The 22,154-nt window shown below is 28.1% G+C and overlaps 4 protein-coding genes across 8 annotated transcripts; 3 read left to right on the plus strand and 1 right to left on the minus strand.

The window, feature by feature from the left end:
• Positions 1-6,484: 6,484 nt before the first annotated feature.
• Positions 6,485-9,329, minus strand: LOC122518198 (ubiquitin domain-containing protein 1). Its single transcript, XM_043636955.1, has 4 exons — positions 9,153-9,329; positions 8,373-8,732; positions 8,193-8,311; positions 6,485-8,104 (listed from the first exon to the last, which is right to left on the minus strand). The coding sequence occupies exons 1-4, from the start codon at positions 9,232-9,234 to the stop codon at positions 7,943-7,945; spliced, it is 723 nt and encodes a 240-aa protein (XP_043492890.1). The 5' UTR covers positions 9,235-9,329; the 3' UTR covers positions 6,485-7,942.
• Positions 9,330-9,579: 250 nt separating this feature from the next.
• Positions 9,580-13,982, plus strand: LOC122518196 (MMS19 nucleotide excision repair protein). The gene is made up of 9 exons (XM_043636954.1): positions 9,580-9,780; positions 9,982-10,220; positions 10,318-10,650; positions 10,734-11,328; positions 11,437-11,718; positions 11,808-12,529; positions 12,627-12,884; positions 12,968-13,132; positions 13,216-13,982. The coding sequence occupies exons 1-9, from the start codon at positions 9,597-9,599 to the stop codon at positions 13,414-13,416; spliced, it is 2,979 nt and encodes a 992-aa protein (XP_043492889.1). The 5' UTR covers positions 9,580-9,596; the 3' UTR covers positions 13,417-13,982.
• On the plus strand, positions 13,950-14,969 carry LOC122518199 (MORN repeat-containing protein 4 homolog). Its single transcript, XM_043636956.1, has 4 exons — positions 13,950-14,042; positions 14,241-14,424; positions 14,532-14,641; positions 14,737-14,969. The coding sequence occupies exons 1-4, from the start codon at positions 14,033-14,035 to the stop codon at positions 14,883-14,885; spliced, it is 453 nt and encodes a 150-aa protein (XP_043492891.1). The 5' UTR covers positions 13,950-14,032; the 3' UTR covers positions 14,886-14,969.
• A 216-nt stretch (positions 14,970-15,185) lies between these two features.
• LOC122518200 (pantothenate kinase 3) lies at positions 15,186-19,574 on the plus strand. Of its 5 annotated transcripts, none has more exons than XM_043636959.1 (10): positions 15,187-15,903; positions 17,201-17,384; positions 17,788-17,966; positions 18,051-18,224; positions 18,299-18,466; positions 18,575-18,651; positions 18,742-18,918; positions 19,019-19,154; positions 19,262-19,375; positions 19,448-19,574. In XM_043636959.1, the coding sequence occupies exons 2-10, from the start codon at positions 17,258-17,260 to the stop codon at positions 19,499-19,501; spliced, it is 1,206 nt and encodes a 401-aa protein (XP_043492894.1). In that variant the 5' UTR covers positions 15,187-15,903; positions 17,201-17,257; the 3' UTR covers positions 19,502-19,574. The 5 variants fall into 5 exon arrangements, with proteins under 5 accessions (XP_043492897.1, XP_043492894.1, XP_043492892.1 ...); XM_043636957.1 differs by having other exon boundaries at positions 15,187-15,714; XM_043636961.1 differs by having other exon boundaries at positions 15,187-15,714; positions 17,201-17,369.
• Positions 19,575-22,154: the final 2,580 nt, after the last annotated feature.

Below are 22,154 nucleotides of genomic sequence, written 5' to 3' on the forward strand. Positions count from 1 at the left end.
CACGGACAAATCTATGTGATGTTTCTATCGTATATATCCGGCTGGGCCTTTCGGCGGTCGCCATTGACTCGATCAAACTAAACGCGAATAATTCATAAACAAATTAGCGAAATGCGCGCGCGCGACAAACGCGAGAGAAGAATAATTAATATTACACGATAATTAACGTTATATGATAAGAGAAGAGGGTTGATATTAAGCGAGTAGCATTATTTCGGACATGTTTTTTCACGGCGTCTAAGAACAATTGACCGTTACGGATGAATGAATGAATGAACGAACGAACGAACGAACGAACGAACGAACGAAAGAAAGAAAGAAAGAAAGAAAGAACGCGTCGAATAATAGATATAACTCGTAAATCGGAGATCTTATATCTCTTATTAACCTCGAACGAATGTGGAATTACATAGATACAGAAATGTTTTTATCTTTTTTCATACCTTTCTTTCTCTCATACTCTCAGCAGCAACACATTTGAAAAATAATTGTCTCGAGAGAAATGAGCTTCGATCTTTATTCGATCTTTATTCGATCTTTCTTTAATACGCATAGGAAAAAAAAGGGAGAAGAGGAAGAAGAAAATGAAATAATAGAAAAACAGAACGCACGATATTCGTTCCATCCGAAGCGATTGCAAGCGTTCAATTATTTTACTACTGTATATTATTATTATTAATATTATATTACGATTTTTTATTATTTTTATTATTATCATTATCATTATTATTATTATTATGATTATGATTATGATTATGATTATGATTATCCGAGTAAGAAGTATAAAAACAAAAAGTAAAGTTCCTTGAAAATTTGAAACGGAAAGCACCTTTCGAGCTTTTACGTGGCGATAATTGTCATTATATTCGTAATCGGATGAATCAATTGTATCTTTTCTTTGGACGGGGGCCTTTCACTTCAAAACTCGAATCGCGTTTTCCGTATCACGAGAACAGACTGCCATTCAGTTGGACTTTTTTTTTCTAATAAATGCATATAAATCGAAGGCCAGAAATGACATTGGTAAAAAAAAAAGAAAAAAAAAGGAGAGAGAGAATGCGAATGCGTGATTGTAAGAAAAGTCTAGTTGGGAGAGGAGGAGGGAGTATGAGAGCGATGCACTCGCGATGCACTCGCGATGCACTCGCGATGCACTCGCGATGCATACACGTGTTTGGTCGTTAAATATTTTATGAAATAAACAAGCGCGTTGCGATGTGTACCGATGATTAAACGAGAACCTGACGATGAGCGAATTTCGAAAAGCGCAAACGTCGTGTCACCGTTGTAAGAGAAAAGTAATGTTTCTCTTCGAATTTCGGCTCGCGTCGAAAAATAAGCATTTCCTTTTCGTACCGTTTCGATTTTTCGAAAAAAGATATGAAGAAAATAGAAAGAGAACAGCTTAGTGTACTTGCAAACGTTTTTCTTTCGTCATTCTTTCCCACCTTTCGAATCCCGAAAATCACCAATTAGTAACCTATGCAAATTATATTTAAGTAATCGCATTTTCTACCTATTTTATTTTTATTTTATTTTTTCAAACAAGAGTATCCGCGCAGATTATTTATAAAGAAGATCCTTTTTTCGATAATTTAATATATGCAAAAGTTATATTATTATTATAAAACACTTTTCTCATTAGTTATTTGTTTAAAAAAATATACATACTATCTTAAGTGGAGTTGGGAAGCAACGACGTACAAGAAGGTAAGAGATTCACGCGCTATACTCTATGCGTGCTTTCGTGTCTTTCAATCCTTTTTAACTCCCGTTTGCATAACGTGTAATTTATCGTTCCATCGCAGTCTTCTTTCTCTCTCCCTAACACCTACAGTATATACATTTGCATAAACATTACAACCTATTAATATACATTGGATATTAAATAATTTCAATCTGATGTTTTATTGGACGAAAATTTTACCCTCCAAGTTATCGCTGCGCAGGAACATTAAGAAACATATGCGTTTTAGTTAAAACAATCGAAAATATTATTTAAGTATATTAAAGTATTCGATAAACTTTAAATAATTGTTAAATAATCGATAGGAATGTCTATTGTTGTCCAAAAGCTCGGAGTATGTGATCTATGTACCATCCTCTTCGAAATCCACCGTTGAACTGAGTCATTGTCCTCTAGAAAATTACTTTTATTAAATGTTGTTTATATGACTTTCCAAAAAAGGAAATTCTATTTATTAGGAATATTAGTTTTCTTATACATATGTACCATATAAGGAAAGTCATATAAACGATATTTCATGAAAGTATTTACATAGAAGACAATGGCCCATTTCAACGGTGGATTTCGAAGAGGACGGTAAACGGAACATATATTCCGAGCTTTTGGACAACAATAAACATTTCTTTCGATTAATTAACAATTATTTTCATAATCTAATGCACTCTACTTATGTTTCAGATTTTTTAAACAAACATACACCGATTAGCGTATTAATTGTGCTCTACTAGCGTATCAATGGCGCTCCGACGGTATTTCAAAATGGCGTTGCAACGACGCTAGAATCGACTGGCAATTAGTCGATTATGCAATAATTACTAGCCTTGGTAAAATATGTATGGAGAGAACTGGCTGGAATCCAAACGAATTATTATTTTCATTTTTAATTAATTAACATTAAATATAACCCTTTTTTTACATTCTATGCAACATTTTAACTTTATTGCATCATGAGCCACAGTGCGATAATCTTATTCTCTTAAGTAGTATATTCTGACTTTACTACGAGTTCAAATATGTCAAATATGAACAAGTCTTAGTCATGTGAAATTGTATAAAATCCTTTTTTTTTATTTATATTAAGATATTTTAAATGAAATCAAATGAAAATATTCCGTCTATACCTCGCGTACTTTATACTACTACGAATTTTTTTTTTCACTTTTACTCTTACGAATTTTATTTTTCAAATGAGGAAGCAGAATCGCCGCATTAGAAAATTTTCACAACATTATGCTTTATTTGTGACAATGCATTATACTATAATTAAATACGTATAGAAATTAATTTAGGTCAATTTATTAGGTGAATTTTTATATACCAACAATCCGTCAAGTTAACGGTCTAACTAATTGTATTTTTTTTCTTCATTATTGTAGTAATTGCAATTCATTGTATGATATGAAGGAATAAAAAACCGACAAAAAAATATAATAAAAACAATAATAATAATAAATATCCATTCTTGGATAAGAAAATAATATCGATGAATTATGTAATGATTATAATTACGTTCACTTTGCTTTTTGTTGTCGATTATAAGTAAGTCGGTACGGACACGACTGTATTCGTACTCTTAATAAATAACATTATTCATTCGATTAATTTAAAAAATGTGTAAACGTTGCTTAACTCATAACTACTATCTCTAATCACAATGTTTATTTTTTAGCAAGTTTGAAAAATTCTTTCCAATATTTCATAAGATCCGATTAGCCAGAAATATCAAATACGTTATTGGCAGTTATCCTACATTGTTTTCAATCAGTCGTTCTTCGATATTTAAAAGAAATCGCACGCAGCATTGGTCCAGCGTAGCAATGTTAATATTAAGCAACTGCTCTATTAGGCATTTGGAATTGCACTTTTATATCATTGTAAAGATGTTTATTTACATGTTACATTTGTTAAATGATCGCTTTTTTTTTTTCTTTCTTTCTTTTTTTCCTTATATTTTTCTTTTCTTTCCGTTTACTCTCATATAGCTTTCACCGCATCTTTCTCGATATTACATAATAAAACATGAGTATTTTAATATAAACAGCACGTTAATGTTATTTGTCGAATAATATTGAGAGAAAATAAAAATAAAAACCATTACTTAATTAAAAATATTACGCCGAACGCGCGAAAGAAGAAATTACAAGTTTGAGTTTGAGTTTGAGTTATTAAAAAGGCCTTAGCAGTTGCGAATACATTCAACGTCGTTATTGTTGTTATTATTACAAACTTATGATATTCTCGTATATTATTTCTTCCAATAGTTAATGCTTTTAAATGATTTTTTAAATAAACTCTATATTTAATAACTCGATACCAATTGAGCAATCAAAATGTAATCTCTGTCGATACATTTTATAGACAACCCAATTTTGCCATATATCAATATTAATATCAGTCTAATCAAATTTATTATCACGGAGAACCTTTTCGCAACGATTAAGTTGCTATAATAACAAGAAATATTTTATAGTTAATGCGTTTTACAAATTGCATTTAAATTATATTATTCAAAGAGGCGAAAAAAAAAAAATATTTTTTAAATTTATTTCCCTTTCCCTGAAAAAAATAAAAAAATAAAATATACGGCGCACTGCTATATTCAGAAAAAAAAATTAATAATGTTATACAATATATATATTAAAGCGTAATCATATATATCATATATATCTATATATATTAAACAGTGCGAATTGCATTTTTAAAGCTGACACTGATATTTTTAACACACTTTACACACTTATATTTTTTTATTTGAAGCAAAAGTACTGTTCAACATTCTGCTATATTATTAATTAGTTTTGTGCTAAAGAAATGCATGATTGTTCAAATACGATAATATTTTTCATTTTCCGTATGAAATAGGTTTTATACTTTTTTTTTCTTTTTTCATATCATTCAGTGAATATCATTCTAATAAATATAATACAACTGCAACTTGTCAAATAATATTAATAATAATAATAATAATAATAATAATAATAATAATAACTGACGTATAAATAATTTACACGTAAGATTAAATATCTTATATTTCATTATTTAGTTTGAATCTTATTTGAGGCAATTTCGACATGAACACGTTTTCATTAATTTACGAAAAAGATTATTTTGTTTATGTATGTATTATTTTGTTATGAACATAAGAAAAATTTATATTTCCAAAATTAAAAAGAAAACAAGAAAGTGAAATTCTTTAAACTCAATAATACTAGGGAAGAATGTTTAATTTGAATTATTGCATGAATATGATGAATCAATTTTCCTTAAAATTTAATTCGATTATTCATTTGCACATATAAGATATTTTTATAAATAATATAAATACGCGTGCTTACAAGTCAGTACAGTTTTCATATACATCTTAGTTAATAAAAAAAAAATATATATAGCCTACAACCAACATTTCTTTGCATTTTATTATACGAATAATATTTTTTTGTTCAAGTAACAGAGCTATAAAATGATCGAAACTTGTTAATATTAATTTGAAAAATTTGTCTCGATCCTATAATATTTCTTCTTACTCTTGTATCTCGTTTGATGCTCTTATAAAATTCTTTTGCCTTATTTTTCGTTTCGAATAAATATACAATAACAAAATAATAATAATTCGCATTGAAAAGTAAACCTTTCTTCTTATTCTTCAGCTTCTTCTTCTTCTTCTTCTTTTTCTTCTTCTCCTTCTCCTTCTCCTTCTCCTTCTTCTACTTTTTTTCTTTCTTCCTTTCTTTCTCGTTATCTCAATTATTGCACTTATATTCCGTGGTTATACATTTTGTCTCTTTTAAATTGAATCACATATATTATTTTTCAAATAAAGAGATTCTGCGTACAAAGATTTGTCACCTTCTTGTCCGAAATAAGAAGGGACCGTAACAGTTAAATAAAATTTCCATCGGCGATTCGATTAAAAAGTTATTCAATTAAATTTCAAATTTAATAACTTTATAAGTGCTTAAAAAAACAAAAAAATACAATCAAATTTTCAATTATTCGTGTTAACAACGACAGACCGTAATACTCAATTATCTTTTTTTTACTGTTCTATAAAAAATAGCTTGCAATACTTCATGTTTTTTTTTTTTCTTTTGTAACCATCTTGTATATTATAAATACATGAGGAATGTGCGAATACTCCAAGAGTTTGGTATTCTAGACAATGGGACTTAATTAATCATTAGGTAGATTAATCTACTTATAGAAAATTTTAATATTATCAAATGTAATCTAAATGATTCGATATATTTTGTCTTTCTTCAATATTTTAAATATAGCTCTTCAAGTTTTGATGAATAATGTGAGCTATATACATGTGCGCGTTTTAATATTAATAGCTGAACATTTGAAAAATTAAACTCGCTAATTGATTATTATTATCTACCCATGAAATGGTATGCGTTTAATAAATTTTCATATTTTAATTAGCGAGATGATTGAGTACTTTTACTTTCATTTCATCTCATTTATTAATAATTTTAATATGAACTTTACCGCGACTAGATGTTAGGTGGTACTCGCACATCCCTAAATAACATACATATTCTCGCACACACATTGTCACACTGCAACCCAATATTGATAATTAATTAGAATGTATATGAAATAAGCTATATGTCATAATAGTTATGTTAGTAAAGTTAAAAAATTCATTCGCATATTATGCCATAATATTTGCAATAATATTATTACAATTTAGGTCATTTGTTTCTGTGACATATGGAACAACAAACACATTTCTTCCGTTGAATAATGCCAAAAATTATGACTAGCAACGCGTTAGCAATTTTATTTCGACCCCTTAACAGCAAGTGCGTAATATTACGACAACATATAGATAGGTGAAATCATGAGACAACATGATTGAAATGACAAATAATATTTATAAATAAATCTGTGCTAAAGATGATACTTCAGTTCCACATGTCATCTCCACATGATATAGTCTTATTTTCTTCATCTGGTTATAAATTATTTTTAAAGACCTTAATCTTATTATCTTAGTAGTACTTACAGGAAGGAATCATAGATTTTTAGGCCTTTTTTTAGGCCATATCAAATTATATTATATTTATATATGTATATATGTATATATATATATATATATATATATATATAATATATATATATATGTTTTCCAAAGTATGCAAAGTTATGCTTTTCATAATTCTCTACATTGCTGTAAAATATTTCAATTTATAGATTTAATAATGAAATATATACGGTGCTGTAAAATATTAATTTGTTTAAATAAAATAAAACGTATTCAAATAATATATTAAACGAATTTACAATAACATACTACATTCGTTAAACCATAGGAATACAATGAAATTAATAATAATAAGAAGAAGAAGAATATAATAATAATAGTAATAGTAATAATTATAAAAAAAAAAAAAAAATTAATGCAAATAAAAATAATAAAGTTAGTTATTACATACGAAAGAGGACATAAAAATAAAATAATTAGTATTAATGATCTTTCAATCATTTTCTCTGTTATTGTCCATCGAGTTATTCCTCACTTTGCTCTGATAAACTATCAACAATATCGCTGTAATTTCCAATATGAATGATACACTTTATTTGTCTGATTGTTAATTATGTAATAGCTTTTAACAAGATTATTTATAGTTTCTTACATAAATATGTTTTTCTTTTTTCTTTCCTTTTCTTTTTTATATAATTTTACAGCACCAGTACTATCATTGGTAACAATATTATAATGACGATAATCTCATTTTCAATATTAATTAAATAGAAATGTTTAATTGTAAAACTTTGCATAGTATATTAATTTTGCATTCGCATATTGGATGATGTCGAAGATATAGCTCAGTCGATTTTTACTGTACATGTAAATAGATAACATTAAGTAAAATAAGCACATTCTCATACACACATGCGCAATGTTCCGTGTTATTTGCTAGTCATTGTAACATATATCTAATTGTAAATATAATTGAAGTTTAATAATTGAATCTAAATATTAGGATATTTGTGATAAAGAATCTTAAAACTTAAATTTAATGTTATCATTGTATAAAACCAATTTCAATTAAATATACACGTTAGATTTGATAAATACAATTAAAAGTGCAAAACATTTGTTTGAATATGTGCAAGAATGTGCTTAGTATGGATTATTGGTTTAACGGTGTGTTTGGTCACTTCGATATACGCATATATGTAAATTCAACTGGTTTTAGCTGGACTGTCATCTGTTTTTTCTGGATTTACAATTACTTGAATTACATAACCCGGCTGCACTTTAGCTTCTTCTATATGCATCTTATCACCTAATAATTTTCCACCAAAAAACCACCGCTGTCGTGATGGTTCTAGGCCTTCTTGACTCTAATTTTACAAATTCCAAATATAGTTCAAACCATGATACATGAAATTAATACAAAAATACTTTTTTTTTTAATTTAATAATACATACTTGTAATTTCTTTTTTGCAATACCGATAGTATCCTTGCTGTATACAGGTAATTTAACATCTCCTAAAGTTGTTGATAGTCGTAATTTTAAAGTTTGTTCAGTTCCTCCGTCTATTGGTTCTAAACAAATACCGTTTTACATGAAACATATATATCGGTCATTTTATTAAACACAATTTACCTGAACAATCTGCTGGTGAATCTCTGCCGCTATCCTCTTTTACGATATTGATTGGATATGATAAACAATAAATAGGGACTTGATATCGTGTACCTAATTCGTCGTAACATTCTGTTAAAAAGCCATTTGGCACGGATACATTAGCTCCATCTAATATGGCCTGCGCTAATTGATAATCCTGTGCTTCTGCCGCAGTCGCCCCAGCTCTCAACGCATCCCATATTTCTTTTCTTCCATCAAATGCAGGAGCCGTATCCCAAAACTCATCTCTTTTACTTCTTAGTTGACCTTCGGTTAAAGGTACGTCCGATTTCCATCTGATTACCTCGTGACAAAGTGGGTGATTTTTTCTTGAATTTCCTACATAAATAATGTAACGTGTACACAATATTATATGTACCATGTATTATGAAATACTATTTTCAATTTAACATTCCTATATTCGTATAATTAATTAAGCATACAAATAATTTACTATTTTATTATTTTGACAAGCAAACCTTATGTCTCTTATAAAAAATTTTGAAATAAAACATAAATAATTTCAACGAGGATAGATATATAATTGTCAAAGCTATTACGTTAAAACGTTATCAATTATAATTAAAAGAAACAAAAACTATAATTACGAATGATAAATTCATTTAGAACAAATTATGTCAGATGTATATACATATAAGACGCATTACAGAGCAGATCTAAAGGTAAAAGAAAAACTACTTCAAGGTTAGTTAAAGTTAGGCGTAATTTATAGTTGACCGATTCTCTTATTAGTTTTACCTGAGCTAGTTCTCGTTGAATTTCCTGACGTGTCATCGACTGAGGCATTTCTAGCCCTTGTTATGCCTATGCAGCCTCCCATTCTAGGCGGCTAAAGAAACTAAACATTTCACTGAAATTTAACAACACCTCACATGCCATTTTCGTCCATTTTAGTTTTATATAGTGTTAACCTCCGGCCACGAGGGGCGCTATAATCTAACCTCAAATAGAAATACGAAATGTTCTAATTTAATTTTATGAATCGTGTCATTTTATTTATTTTTTTCTAGGATCGTCATCATTTATCCTATTTATATTTGATCGTAATGATCGATGATCGATGATCGATGATCGAATTATATGTTATACACGATGCACATGCATCGTGCATCATACGTATGTGTGCGTGCGTATACGTATATAATATTACCCATCGAGCAAAAAAATCTACTTTGAAAGTAAATGGAGAATGCACATGATAAATTCTTTAAGGTTAACTCGTACTATAATTTCGTTGCTAGAGCACTTAGCCTGAAGGCATGTTTGGAGATGGCTTCTCCAGCAAGTTCCACTCTTGTAGAGAGGTTATCGGCTAATTTTAATGATAGACCCGCGTTACTTTCAATATGTAAATATATAGCCTTGGGTGAGTGTATTATAGTTAATTATCGTAATTATTAATTATAAACTTTATCATATTGTATTAAGAATAGAATAATAATATATGCATTTTTTTTCTTATTTTTTTCTTTTTTCAACCAATATAAATGATTATTTAACAATTAATTTATAATTAAAAATTTATCTCTAAGTAATTTATTAATATTTTATTTCAACAATATTCCAGAGATACAACTAGGAAACTTAAAATTATGCACATTAGTTAAAGAATTAGGTCCTTTTGTAACTAATGAGGTTGTCAACGTTCGAGAAAGAGGAATCACTGCACTTTCCTCCATACTCTCAGAGATACCAAATGACTTTCTTAATGAATCCGAATTACATTTTATCATAGTATTCTATTGCGATAGATTAAAAGATCATCATACCATTTTACCAGCAGTTATTCGTGGAATTTTAACAATAGTACGTAAATATTTGTAGATTTTAAACATTTCAAAACAATTTAATCGCTGATTTATATCATATATATTTTCATGTTTTCTTATTATTTTTTTCTTAGGTTCAAATGACTAATCTACCTCATGACGCACCAGTTTATTTATTCACAAACATGTTCGAACATGTTCAATGTCAAGCTCAACTTTTAGAAGATCGTCGTAACATCTATAAAATTTTTATAACACTATTACAAAATAAATTGGATGATTTGAAACAAATGGGAATTGATTTTGTTTACGGAGTTATGTCTTCTATCGATGGAGAACGTGATCCTAGGAATCTTATGTTACTGTTCAACGCACTTCCAAATTTTATCAAAGAATTTCAATTGGGACATTTAACGGAAGAAATGTTTGATGTCATCTCGTGTTACTTCCCGATAGATTTTAATCCTGTAATTACAAATGTCCTGTGATTATAAATATATGATATTAGAAATATTTGCGTACGCGCGACATAATATATTATTATTTGCAGATCAATACAGACATGGTCAGTATAACGCGAGAAGACTTGGCCGAGTTGTTAGCACCTTGCCTCTACGCGACTCCTGAATTTGCTGAATTTTGTTTACCGCTTATAATGGACAAATTATCTTCCGATCTTAAAGTTGCCAAATTGGACTCCTTGAATTTGTTATGCAAAAGTGCCAATGTATTTGGCGCAAACAGATTGGAACCATATCTTTCGGAACTTTGGTCTATTATGAGAAAAGAAGTTATGTCTGGTGGTGATTTGGAAACGAAAAATGCTACCCTTAAGACATTAGCTACATTAATTGAAATTATAACTGTCAATAAAAGACTTCATGAAACATTTATTGAAAAAATATTAACGGATACTAAAATGTCTTTATGTGATATACAATTAAGTTTATTCAGACCGGTAAAAAATTTATTAGAGGCTGTAGCGAGGGTGAATAAACAAACTTGTATACACGTATTACGTGTTATAGTGCCAATTTTTCTTGGTCATTATTCTACAAAAAAAACATTATTGGATAAAGTCATCATAATAGATACTTTAAATAATTTCATTAAAATTGCCTCTGAATTAGGTTTCCCTATCAAAAGTATGTATTTAATTAATGATAAATTGTGACCTTTTAAAGATTGTAATATTTGATAGTGATTTTTTAATGTACAAAAATAATATTTTAATAGACTTCATGTTTTTATAGGTATCCCAGAATTAACTTGGACAGACATTCCGCAGCTATATATCGATGAATTAACTGACAAATATATAGAATTAAGAAGTAAAATACTTATTGGTTTGATGATACAAAGAGCTTATTTAAATCAGACTCAAAGAATTTTATTATACGATACTATATGTAACGAAATTGATAACGGCAATGTGTTATTGATAAAAATTTGTCATGCATGCCTTGCAGAATTCGCTGCTTTATATCCAAATGAAGTATTAACATTGACTCAAGAAAAACTTCAGATAGATACAGGTAAATAATTAATGAATTTATTTATATTCAACTAATGAAAAAGTTCTTTTCTATTTTTATATATATTTTGTATTATTTGTATATTTCAGACGATACAAATGTAAAAGTTAAAATTCATAGGTTACAAGCATTATCCGTAATTGCAAAAATTCCAAAATTAGCCAATGAAATTTTACCAAAAATTCTTAGTGCGGGAAATTCTCTTAATTCGGAGATAAGTCTTACCGCATTAAATTGTATTCATAAACTTGTTTCAACTAAAGACAATAATTTTGGTATCCAATATTATTTGTACAATGAATGTAACATCGTTGATAAATTAATATCGTTTACAACAAATACTTCCACTGATAAATTGTCCCTTATATCGAATATTTGCCAATGTGTTGTGAGAGGTCTTTCCATTGAGGATCAACAAACGATTAAGGATAAATATATTGTCCAAATAACGCAACAAACTTGCGATACTAATGTTATTACTGTGATAATCAGTTTACTTATTTCTTTACGACAAGACGTTAAGTTAACGCTTGATAATAGTTTATTAGAAAGTCTATACAACTTAGCGATAAATAATTCTAATTCTATTACAAGATTGATATCTTGTCAATTACTTTCCGTGATACTAAACAAAATGAATAATATGGAACATTTTAAAAATTGTTTTTTATATCTTCAAGAAAAAGTAAAGACAAATTTGGAATGTAATTCTGATGTAAATACGAAACAGGCAACTGTTATTTTATATATTTGGTTAACGAAAGCAGCTGTTACAAAAGGAAGTTGTAATTCTCAAGATTGTCTCAATGTTGTACGTATACATTTTTTTAAATTAATACAAGTATAAGAATGCACGCAAGATATGGATTGCATTCATGAAAATTAATAATATTATATTATTTTTGTAGATTACAGAAATGCTCAAACATAATGAAGTAGGCGAATATGTTGCTCAAGAATATAAAATGTTAACGTGTAATATGGAAGATGCTTTAACGTATGAAAACTTTTGTAATATAAAGATATTTTATAAACAAAGAATATTTCAACATTTATTAAAGCAAAATAATAATTTTGTAAAGAATTCAAGACAAAATTATTTAATTGCTTTAACTTATTTAATAGAAGAAATACCTACCGAATTATTGTACATTCATTTATCGGATGTAAGTTTATATTATTTTTTTAATATTATTACTTAATAAATAATAATAATAATAATAATAATAATATTTATTTCCAATAACAGTTAGTTCTTATTCTCTTTGAATCTCTATCCTTGGACAATGAAAAATTGGTTCTTTCTACTTTGACAGTTTTAAAACTTTTATTAGATACAAAACATAAGATTTTTTCCGATAAGATGCAATCTTTCCTTCCAAAACTTTTGCAATTGTCGACCCATAAATCAATGGTAATTATTTATATTAGTTATTATTTACATCCATTGATTATATAATAATAATAATAATAATAATAATTATATTTCTTTTTCAGAACATCAGAATTGTAGCTTTAGACTGTTTAACGTGTTACACGTATTATCCTGCTATATTGATTAACATATATAAACCAAACGTTTTAGAAAAGCTCCAAAAGGTTCTTGACGATAAAAAACGTTTAGTAAGGAAAGCAGCTGTAAAAGCTAGAACCCATTGGTTTTTGGTTTCCACACCTGGTGGAATAAAAAATGAATGAATTAGTAAATAATTTACATCAGTTGGACTTAATTAATTACTTTCTTTTCAAGTTTAATATTATTATAATAATTATAATAAAATTTGTTAACTTGTTCTAACTCATTCGTATTGCTGAATTTACTTACTTATTAAAAATCATGTAAAACATCTCAATTGAACGATAAGTAAAAGCGTAGTATACGTGTCCATAATAATAAAAAAAGAAAAAAAATAATACATATACGCATAATATGTACAAATATCTTACATTCTTAAAATCGTACACTAATTTTGTAACCCTTTAAAAATAGTACTTGTTGCGCATACAATAATAATAATAATAATATATTTTGATTATATGCATTTACTTTGAATACGATATTTATTTGATATGATATGTAGTAAAATAATATTTACAAACATTCGGTTAAAAGCAAGAAAGCATTACTTTAATATTTATATGAACATTTATTTATAAATTGAAAAAACGAAGAAAAAAAAAAGAAAGCAACATTACTTATATAATATGCTAGACTTATACTGTACATACTGCTTCATAATCAAATAAAGAATTAATTTCAGTAATTGAATTTAAACCTGAAAGTTCCCACTAATAAAATTAGTTTGTTGGAAGCATGGGTGATGGTAAGATCTTAAATGATAGAAATTTTATTTATATATTTATTATATATATATATATATATTAATAAATATGTAAGTAAAAAATAAGTTAAATATATTGTAAAATCTTGCAATTAGCATGAAAAAAAGAAAGATGTATTTAAGAACAAAGAAACAATTTAAATTCGTAGAAAAAGTCATCGTTGTCAAATCTGTCTATAGGTGTGGCTAAGACAGGTGCATACAAATATGATGATGGAACAAAATATATTGGCGATTGGAATAACAGAGGATTGAAACATGGAGCTGGTTCGTTTCTTCTTCCCGATGGTACACGATATGACGGTTCCTTTCAGAACGGACTTTGTTCCGGTTTAGGCATTATTATATTTCCCGATGGAGCAAAGTACGTAAACTTAATGTATCATTTTATTATACATCAGCCTATCAAACTATTTATATTACGTGCAACTTTATAATACGTAAAATAATATTATTCGCTAATACACATAGATACGAAGGTGAATTCATGCAGGGTTGGTTCCACGGACATGGGGTATTTTGGAGAGCCGATGGTATGAAGTTCGAGGGAGAATTTCGTGGCGGAAGAGTATGGGGCTTAGGTTTGTAATAATACTTATAAAGATCCAACCGTCATAAAGAAATATTTATTTTCTTTGTTATATGTAATATTTACTATATAACATTATCAATGTAGGTTTGGTAACTTATTCCGATGGGTCGCACGGATTCCCAAGAAACGAAGGATTTTTTCAGGACTGTAGACTTGTACGTCGTAGACGTTGCCCAGACATAGTACAAAAAGCGCAGAAAATTTCAATGATGGCTCGCGCGCAATGTTCTTAATCATTGTCGCATAGTAGACACGTAAGGTAGTATATTGTATCGTGTATATGAACAAATATTAAAAATAAACTATTAGAAAGAAAACTTTAGTTTTCTGTCATTTGCATTTTAGTTGTTTAGTTTTAGTTTAGAAGTTTAAAAGTTTAAAGCGTAATAAATATAGTGATATACACTGCTTAATATATATATTTCTGATTGAAAGAATTTTTGAAAAATACAAATAATAAAATCATGGATAAATAAAAGAACAATTATTTGCAGTGTCGATCTAAATATTAATTTTCATTCATTTATAATTTTACATAATCTGAATGAACATTTAAAATGTATATGTGAGCATGTATGCATATACATAGTAATCGATCAGTGTACTACCAAAAAGCGAGAGAAAGAAGATGGCGCTAGTAATTTAGCACTTATCAGATAAATAGGAATGTGTGTGTGCGGTTCTTGGTGAATTCATGTGGTCTTCATTCTACTTGATTTTAATTGATAAGAACATTAGAACGCTTATGTGAATGTTTCTCTATTGATTATAATTTCTTTTTTATCATAAATTGTGACCATGTAATAAATGCGTCAAGAAATACAAAGCAAAAAAGACTATGGATCAACGTTCACGTATTAACAATTTGGTGTCAATGAAAGAAAAATACAAATTTCTAATCGAAGAATTGTCAAGATTACCGTTATATGTCGAAAGATAGCCGATAACTGGATCTTATATCTTGTATACTTATATCTATCACTTAACAGGAATAATATGTTTGGATATTTCTTCAAATTCGGAGGATACTAAAATTGTTTATGCACAAAATGACGCCTTTAGGTAAGCCGAAAAACAATTGTCGTCGTCGTCATCGTCGTCGTCGTCGTTGTTGTCGCCGTTGTCGCCGTTGTCGTCGTTGTCGCCGTTGTCAGTGTCATTTTATCGCTTAATGTACCGTTTTTAGTACAGTTATTTCAACGATATTGTATTTATTATTACGTTTTCATTCTTCTCGATGCAAGAGCTCAGGTATAAACGATCGTTTTATGACATTTTTACATATTTTCACGCACACGCGCGCGCGCGCACACACGCACGCGCATCAGGCGCGTACATTTGTACATTCATATTGCGCTTATTTTATTTCATTTTCTTTCTTTCTCTCTCTCTCTTTTTATTTCTTTTCCTCGTTCTCATTCGATAGATTATTAATTTCATTATTGTCTCTCGGTGTATATAATAAGAATAAAAAAATCTGCAAGGTCGAAATCATCGGTGTCACGTGAGACTCTAAGAGTTTAGGTCACGTCCTGTTTGTTAACCGATCGTATGATTCGTTTTTGATCTCTCTCTCTCTCTCTCTCTCTCTCTCTCTCTCTCTCTCTCGTAAAGTTGATGACGATTATACTCTTTCGTCAAAACATATACAGTCGACGGTGTCGTTAATATCTCACGCAGCGTATAAAATAATTTGAAAATTTATATTTTTTCATAGAAATGATTTGCATTTAAAGTTTTATTTTTATATAGTGCAATTATAATTAGAACACATTTATTAAATATAAATATTAAAGAATATTTTTCTTATATAAATTTATATTTCTTGTCGCTAACTATTCTTGATAAAATAATTACAAATTAAAAGAAACCGCTAACGACTTAAAACAATCTAATGCACAATTAATTTTTCTTTAATTTTGTAGAATTACCAAATTTTATTTAACTTTATTTCGAATTTCTAATATGTTACTTCTATCTATAACTTATATATAATTTTTTAAATTATGAAACAGAGAAATAGTTGCTTGTTTTATTCATTTAATGATCTAAAAATGATTCTTTAGCAGTAGTAAAAATAATCTAACTATAGTAATAAATATGAACAACAATTGTAGCATTTTTAGTTTTCATCTTCCTTTTAGAGTCAAATAATTGTATCTCAAATGAAATAATTCGTAATATAAAATAGATAAAATAATATAAGTTATATCTATAAATGAAATATATTCAACTCTTTACTTATGTTAATATCTATTCACGTTTCCTGTTCATGACATGCATAATTAAGGTGTAACCTTTGCTTCTACAAAGATAAATGGCAGTACAGAGTTCAGTCTGGTTAAAAGTTGACTATACTTGTTAACCAGTTGTTAGTATTGAGAGAGAGAGAGAGAGAGACGCATAACTAGATTAGTTTAGTAAGAAGAGAGCTATTGCATTATTTTATATTTATTTATTTATCCTAACATAAAATTTAATGTTCATTTAAACTAATGATTTTTTATTTAACTATTTTGCATTTTTTTGCTTGTTTTTTTTTTTATAGCTAAGAAGTTGTTCGTGACATTGCAGACATTTACGATAAGAAATTTAGATTCTAACCATGTATCCAAAGCAGAGTTATAAGAACATTTTGAAAAAAAAAATCATGGCAACTAATGGTTATTCTGGGGCAGGAATGATGGAAAGCGAATCAAAGAATAATTCACCACCGTGTGAGTCAGTAAATTGTATGTGTGCGCTTGGATTAGCCAATTTTATTTTCATCTTTATTTTTATAGCATTTATATATTAAATTCTTTTGTTTGTGCTATAGGATAAATTATCTACTTCCTTTTTTAGTATCATACTTTGTGTTTCATATATTTATATTTATATTTTTTTAATTTTGCTTGCGTTTGGTTTTGCATTTATTATAATTTTTGGTTTTTTATTTAGTTATATAGCACCACGTTTAACATACTTATTCAATTTAACTTATACTATACGATATACTCTAATTTATAAAACATTAGCTTTTTTATTTCCCCCCGCATAGTAACTTTTCTTTTTTAAAAATGTTTCAAATACTATATATCATAAATGTTACGTTATTATATATTTTAGCTTATTATATACAATTATTTTTTATAGCAATGCCGTGGTTCGGAATGGATATAGGTGGTACATTATGTAAACTAGTATATTTTGAACCTAAAGATATAACGAGAGATGAAGCTGACGCTGAACTTGAAACGCTTAAAAATATTCGACGATATCTCACGAAAAATTCAGCCTATGGAAAAACAGGTCATAGGGATACTCATTTGCAGGTACGAGTTTGATTTTTGTATTTCAGTCTGGATAAATTGAAGATAAATTGTTTCCATTTTATTTCATTTTATTTCACTTTATAGATGGACAATGTTTGTATAAGAGGCAGACGTGGTACTTTACACTTTATTAGATTCCCTACCAGTGAAATGGGAAATTTTCTAGCATTAGCGAAGTCTAAAGGTATGGCAAATCTTGTGACCACTGTTTGCGCAACTGGTGGCGGAGCCTTCAAATTTGAAGAAAATTTCAAGAAGGTACTTGTCAATTTTATCTACGTTATTCATTATATCCAATGAACTTTTATAAAACTATGCGATCTAATTTATAGGAAGTGAATATGAGTTTGGCAAAGTTTGATGAACTGGACAGCTTAATACGTGGCATACTTTATGTCGAAATAACTAATCCACACGAATGCTATTATTGGTCTCACCCAACGGATGATACCAGATGTCAAAAAATACCATATGATTTTTCCGAACCTTATCCATTTTTGGTAAGACATATTAATATTAATTAAACACATACATGTGCAAACACAGACAGACAGACAGACAGAAAAATGGATTATTATATATTAATCGTTTGGAAATTTCTGTTACAGCTTGTAAATATAGGTTCAGGTGTCAGTATATTAGCGGTGTATGGACCAGAGAATTATAAGAGAATATCTGGAACGAGGTAAGTTATTTACGCGACGACATTAACATTAGTAATAATTGGAAATTATAGCAATGAACCTTGTGTGTAACATATAAATGATCTTCGCAGTTTAGGTGGTGGAACTTTCTTAGGATTATGCTGTTTACTCACTGGTTGTAACACTTTTGAAGAAGCGATTGAATTAGCAACAGGTGGCGACAACACTAGAGTAGACAAATTAGTAAAAGACATCTATGGGGGTGATTACGGGCCATTCGGTCTTCCTGGAGATCTCGTTGCCAGCAGGTAAACAGCATTGTTTTGAACAACAATTTTTTTTTTCCTTTCTTTAATTTTATTCTACTGTGTTTCACGTATAATTTATAATTTTGGTCAATTTGTTTAGTTTTGGACAAATGAACTCTAAAGAACGTCGTAACGCAGTTACAAAGGAGGATCTTGCTCGTGCAACCCTTGTTACTATCACCAATAATATTGGTTCCATAGCACGTATGTGTGCCGTTAATGAAAAAATAGAAAGGGTAACATATTATTATATATATAAAATAATATTAGCGAGAAACATATTAATTACTTTCGACATTTACTGAAAAAAAAAAAACGAAAAAAACATTTTTTTTATTTGTAGGTGGTATTTGTCGGTAACTTCCTTAGGGTCAATCCTATTTCTATGAAATTATTGGCCTATGCTATGGATTATTGGTCTAAAGGAACAATGAAAGCTCTGTTTTTAGAGCATGAGGTAAGATATAACAAAAATAATAATAGACGATAAAAAATGAAATCTATCTAATAAAAGATTTTTCCTCTTCAGGGTTATTTTGGGGCAGTGGGATGTTTACTACAATTTAAAGGAGAAATAAACTGAGCAAGTTTTTTCTTTTATGCATAGCATTCCGGTTGGAAAAAGAGCTGCTTTAATAAACTCACACAAAGTGTCATTGATTTTTCAATACATATATATATATATATATATATATATATATGTATATATATGTTACGTATCTTGTATTTGATTTTTTTTTTTTTTGGGGGGGGAATTTATGCGTTAATCACGTAACATTAATATGACTTAATGCATCTATATGGCTTACAATGTATCTTTGGAGGCTCTTTTATGAAGTATATACATTATTTATTATTTATTACTATTTATTATAAGTTGTCAAAGTACAAAAAACCATGTCAGGGTATTTGCGTTAAGATTAGGTTACGTGATCGTCGCATATACTCCTATTCTATGTGGGCACAAACATCATATAATTTATATAAGTAATAATGGACCAAACCCAAATGCATACGAATCGTTTGATTCTTCATACATTATGTAGGATAGGTCTACCTCATTATTTACTTTGTTAACTTTTTTCTTTTTTTTTCTTTCTTTAAATATAATATGTACGTATTACGCATATACACAATTTAATTACGTTCATACTAGCATACTAGCATACTAGGTATCGCTCTTAAAAGTTTTCACAATATTTTATTATCTAGGTTTGCATCTATATGTTTATTATCGTATACGTGCATGTTTTATATTAACCTTATATACATTTTACTAATAAGTTAGTTAGCAATTTGTTATATTATTCTTTATTATATTTCTTTGTAAACGAATAATCTAGGATAAATTCTTGTATGTACAGAGAAAGTAAAAGAATTACTTATTGGCTGGATATTAAAAAAGGGTATTGTAAAACAATACCGACAAGAAAGAAACATAATATATATAATTAAGAAACATTTTAGACAAGTTGGCAGCTTATCTAATAAACACGTAATAATTCTTAAGATTTTTTAATACAAATGAAATTAGATCAATGTGTAAAGAAAGAAAGAAAGAAAGAAAAAAAGAAAGGAAGGAAGGAAGGAAGGAAGGAAGGAAATCAAAGAAAATACTTGCAAATATGATCAATCTTCATCCATATTAAAAGGATTTGCTTATATAGAATAATTCTAATGATAAAATATATTCATTACTACGCATAGTTTTTTTTGCACTGTAATATATTGATTACATCCATGCGATCGGCGATCATATTTTTTAATAATCGTAATCCTTTGGAGAAAAAAGAATGTAGAATCGGCTTTGCTAAATTGACGAACTAGAGCCTATAGTTAATACATGTTCTACATACAATTGAAAATACATAGAGCACAAAAGAAATAACATGCGATGTTGCTCGAGTCGAATATATTAAATTGTAATCTAATGATAAAATATATTCATTACTACGCATAGTTTTTTTTGCACTGTAATATATTGATTACATCCATGCGATCGGCGATCATATTTTTTAATAATCGTAATCCTTTGGAGAAAAAAGAATGTAGAATCGGCTTTGCTAAATTGACGAACTAGAGCCTATAGTTAATACATGTTTCTACATACAATTGAAAATACATAGAGCACAAAAGAAATAACATGGCGATGTGCTCGAGTCGAATATATTAAATTGTAAACGCATAACTATCGATCGTTGTATTAGTATAAATTTTGTTAAGAATTTGGTGGTATACTATTTAGAAGCAAAAAGCAGGCCTTTTACTTAACTTAAAACTTTCAATTTTAAAATCTTCGATGATTTATTTATTTTATGAAATAATTGAAATTTTTATAACATATGTGTTATAAACTAGCAAATACAATTATATATTATATCTGTAATAAATAATTGTGTGCAAGAGTTAAGAACGTATATATATTTTTAGTATATAATAAAAAAATACACACACGTATTGAGAATGAATTATATGATGCTTAATGAAAATTTGTTCAACTTTTTTTGTTTTATCACTTTATGAATTGTTAGTTTATTTTTCATTCTTTATTAATTTACCGTCAGCGATGCTGTGATATTTTACATTTGCTGGTAATCGATCAGAAATAATTAATAGATTGGAAATATTCATATTCATTATAATTGCAAATAAGATGATTAATTTGAGATACGATGTTAAAGAAGGAAACACGTAAATTTGCATTAATGTTCATTTAATTGGAATAAAAATAAAAAAAAGAAACATAAATAAATGAATAATAAAAACGTGAACTAATCCACAAAATATTTCACATACTTATCTGTTAGATTATTTTAAGATATCTGTTATTTAAACTAAATGTAATCTTATAAATAATAAATGATTTATAATATTTTCCATAATGTTTAATACAATTTTTGTTGTCTTTTCTTTTTTAAATGCAATTAAAACATAATTTTCTATTTTTTCGACTTATTTCTGTTTTTTTACTCTGTTTATTTTGTAAAAATCTGTCGATGTGTGTGTATCTATTTTATAGATATATAAATTCAGTTGCTTGGCAACTAAAAAGCAAAACATTACCGTTCCATGAGAGTGAAGTCTTTAACTTAATAGTTCAATGTCCTATGCGTTAATTTTTACTTCTTTTTCTTTAAAAGAAAAAAAAAAAAAAAAAACTTGTTAACATATACTTCTCTGTATGATACCTTGTCTTATTTATATCGTTACGAAAAGAATGTATTAATTAATGTAAT

Source organism: Polistes fuscatus, unplaced genomic scaffold (genome assembly GCF_010416935.1).
Source record: "Polistes fuscatus isolate 324 unplaced genomic scaffold, CU_Pfus_HIC Scaffold23, whole genome shotgun sequence".
NCBI lineage: Eukaryota > Metazoa > Arthropoda > Insecta > Hymenoptera > Vespidae > Polistes > Polistes fuscatus.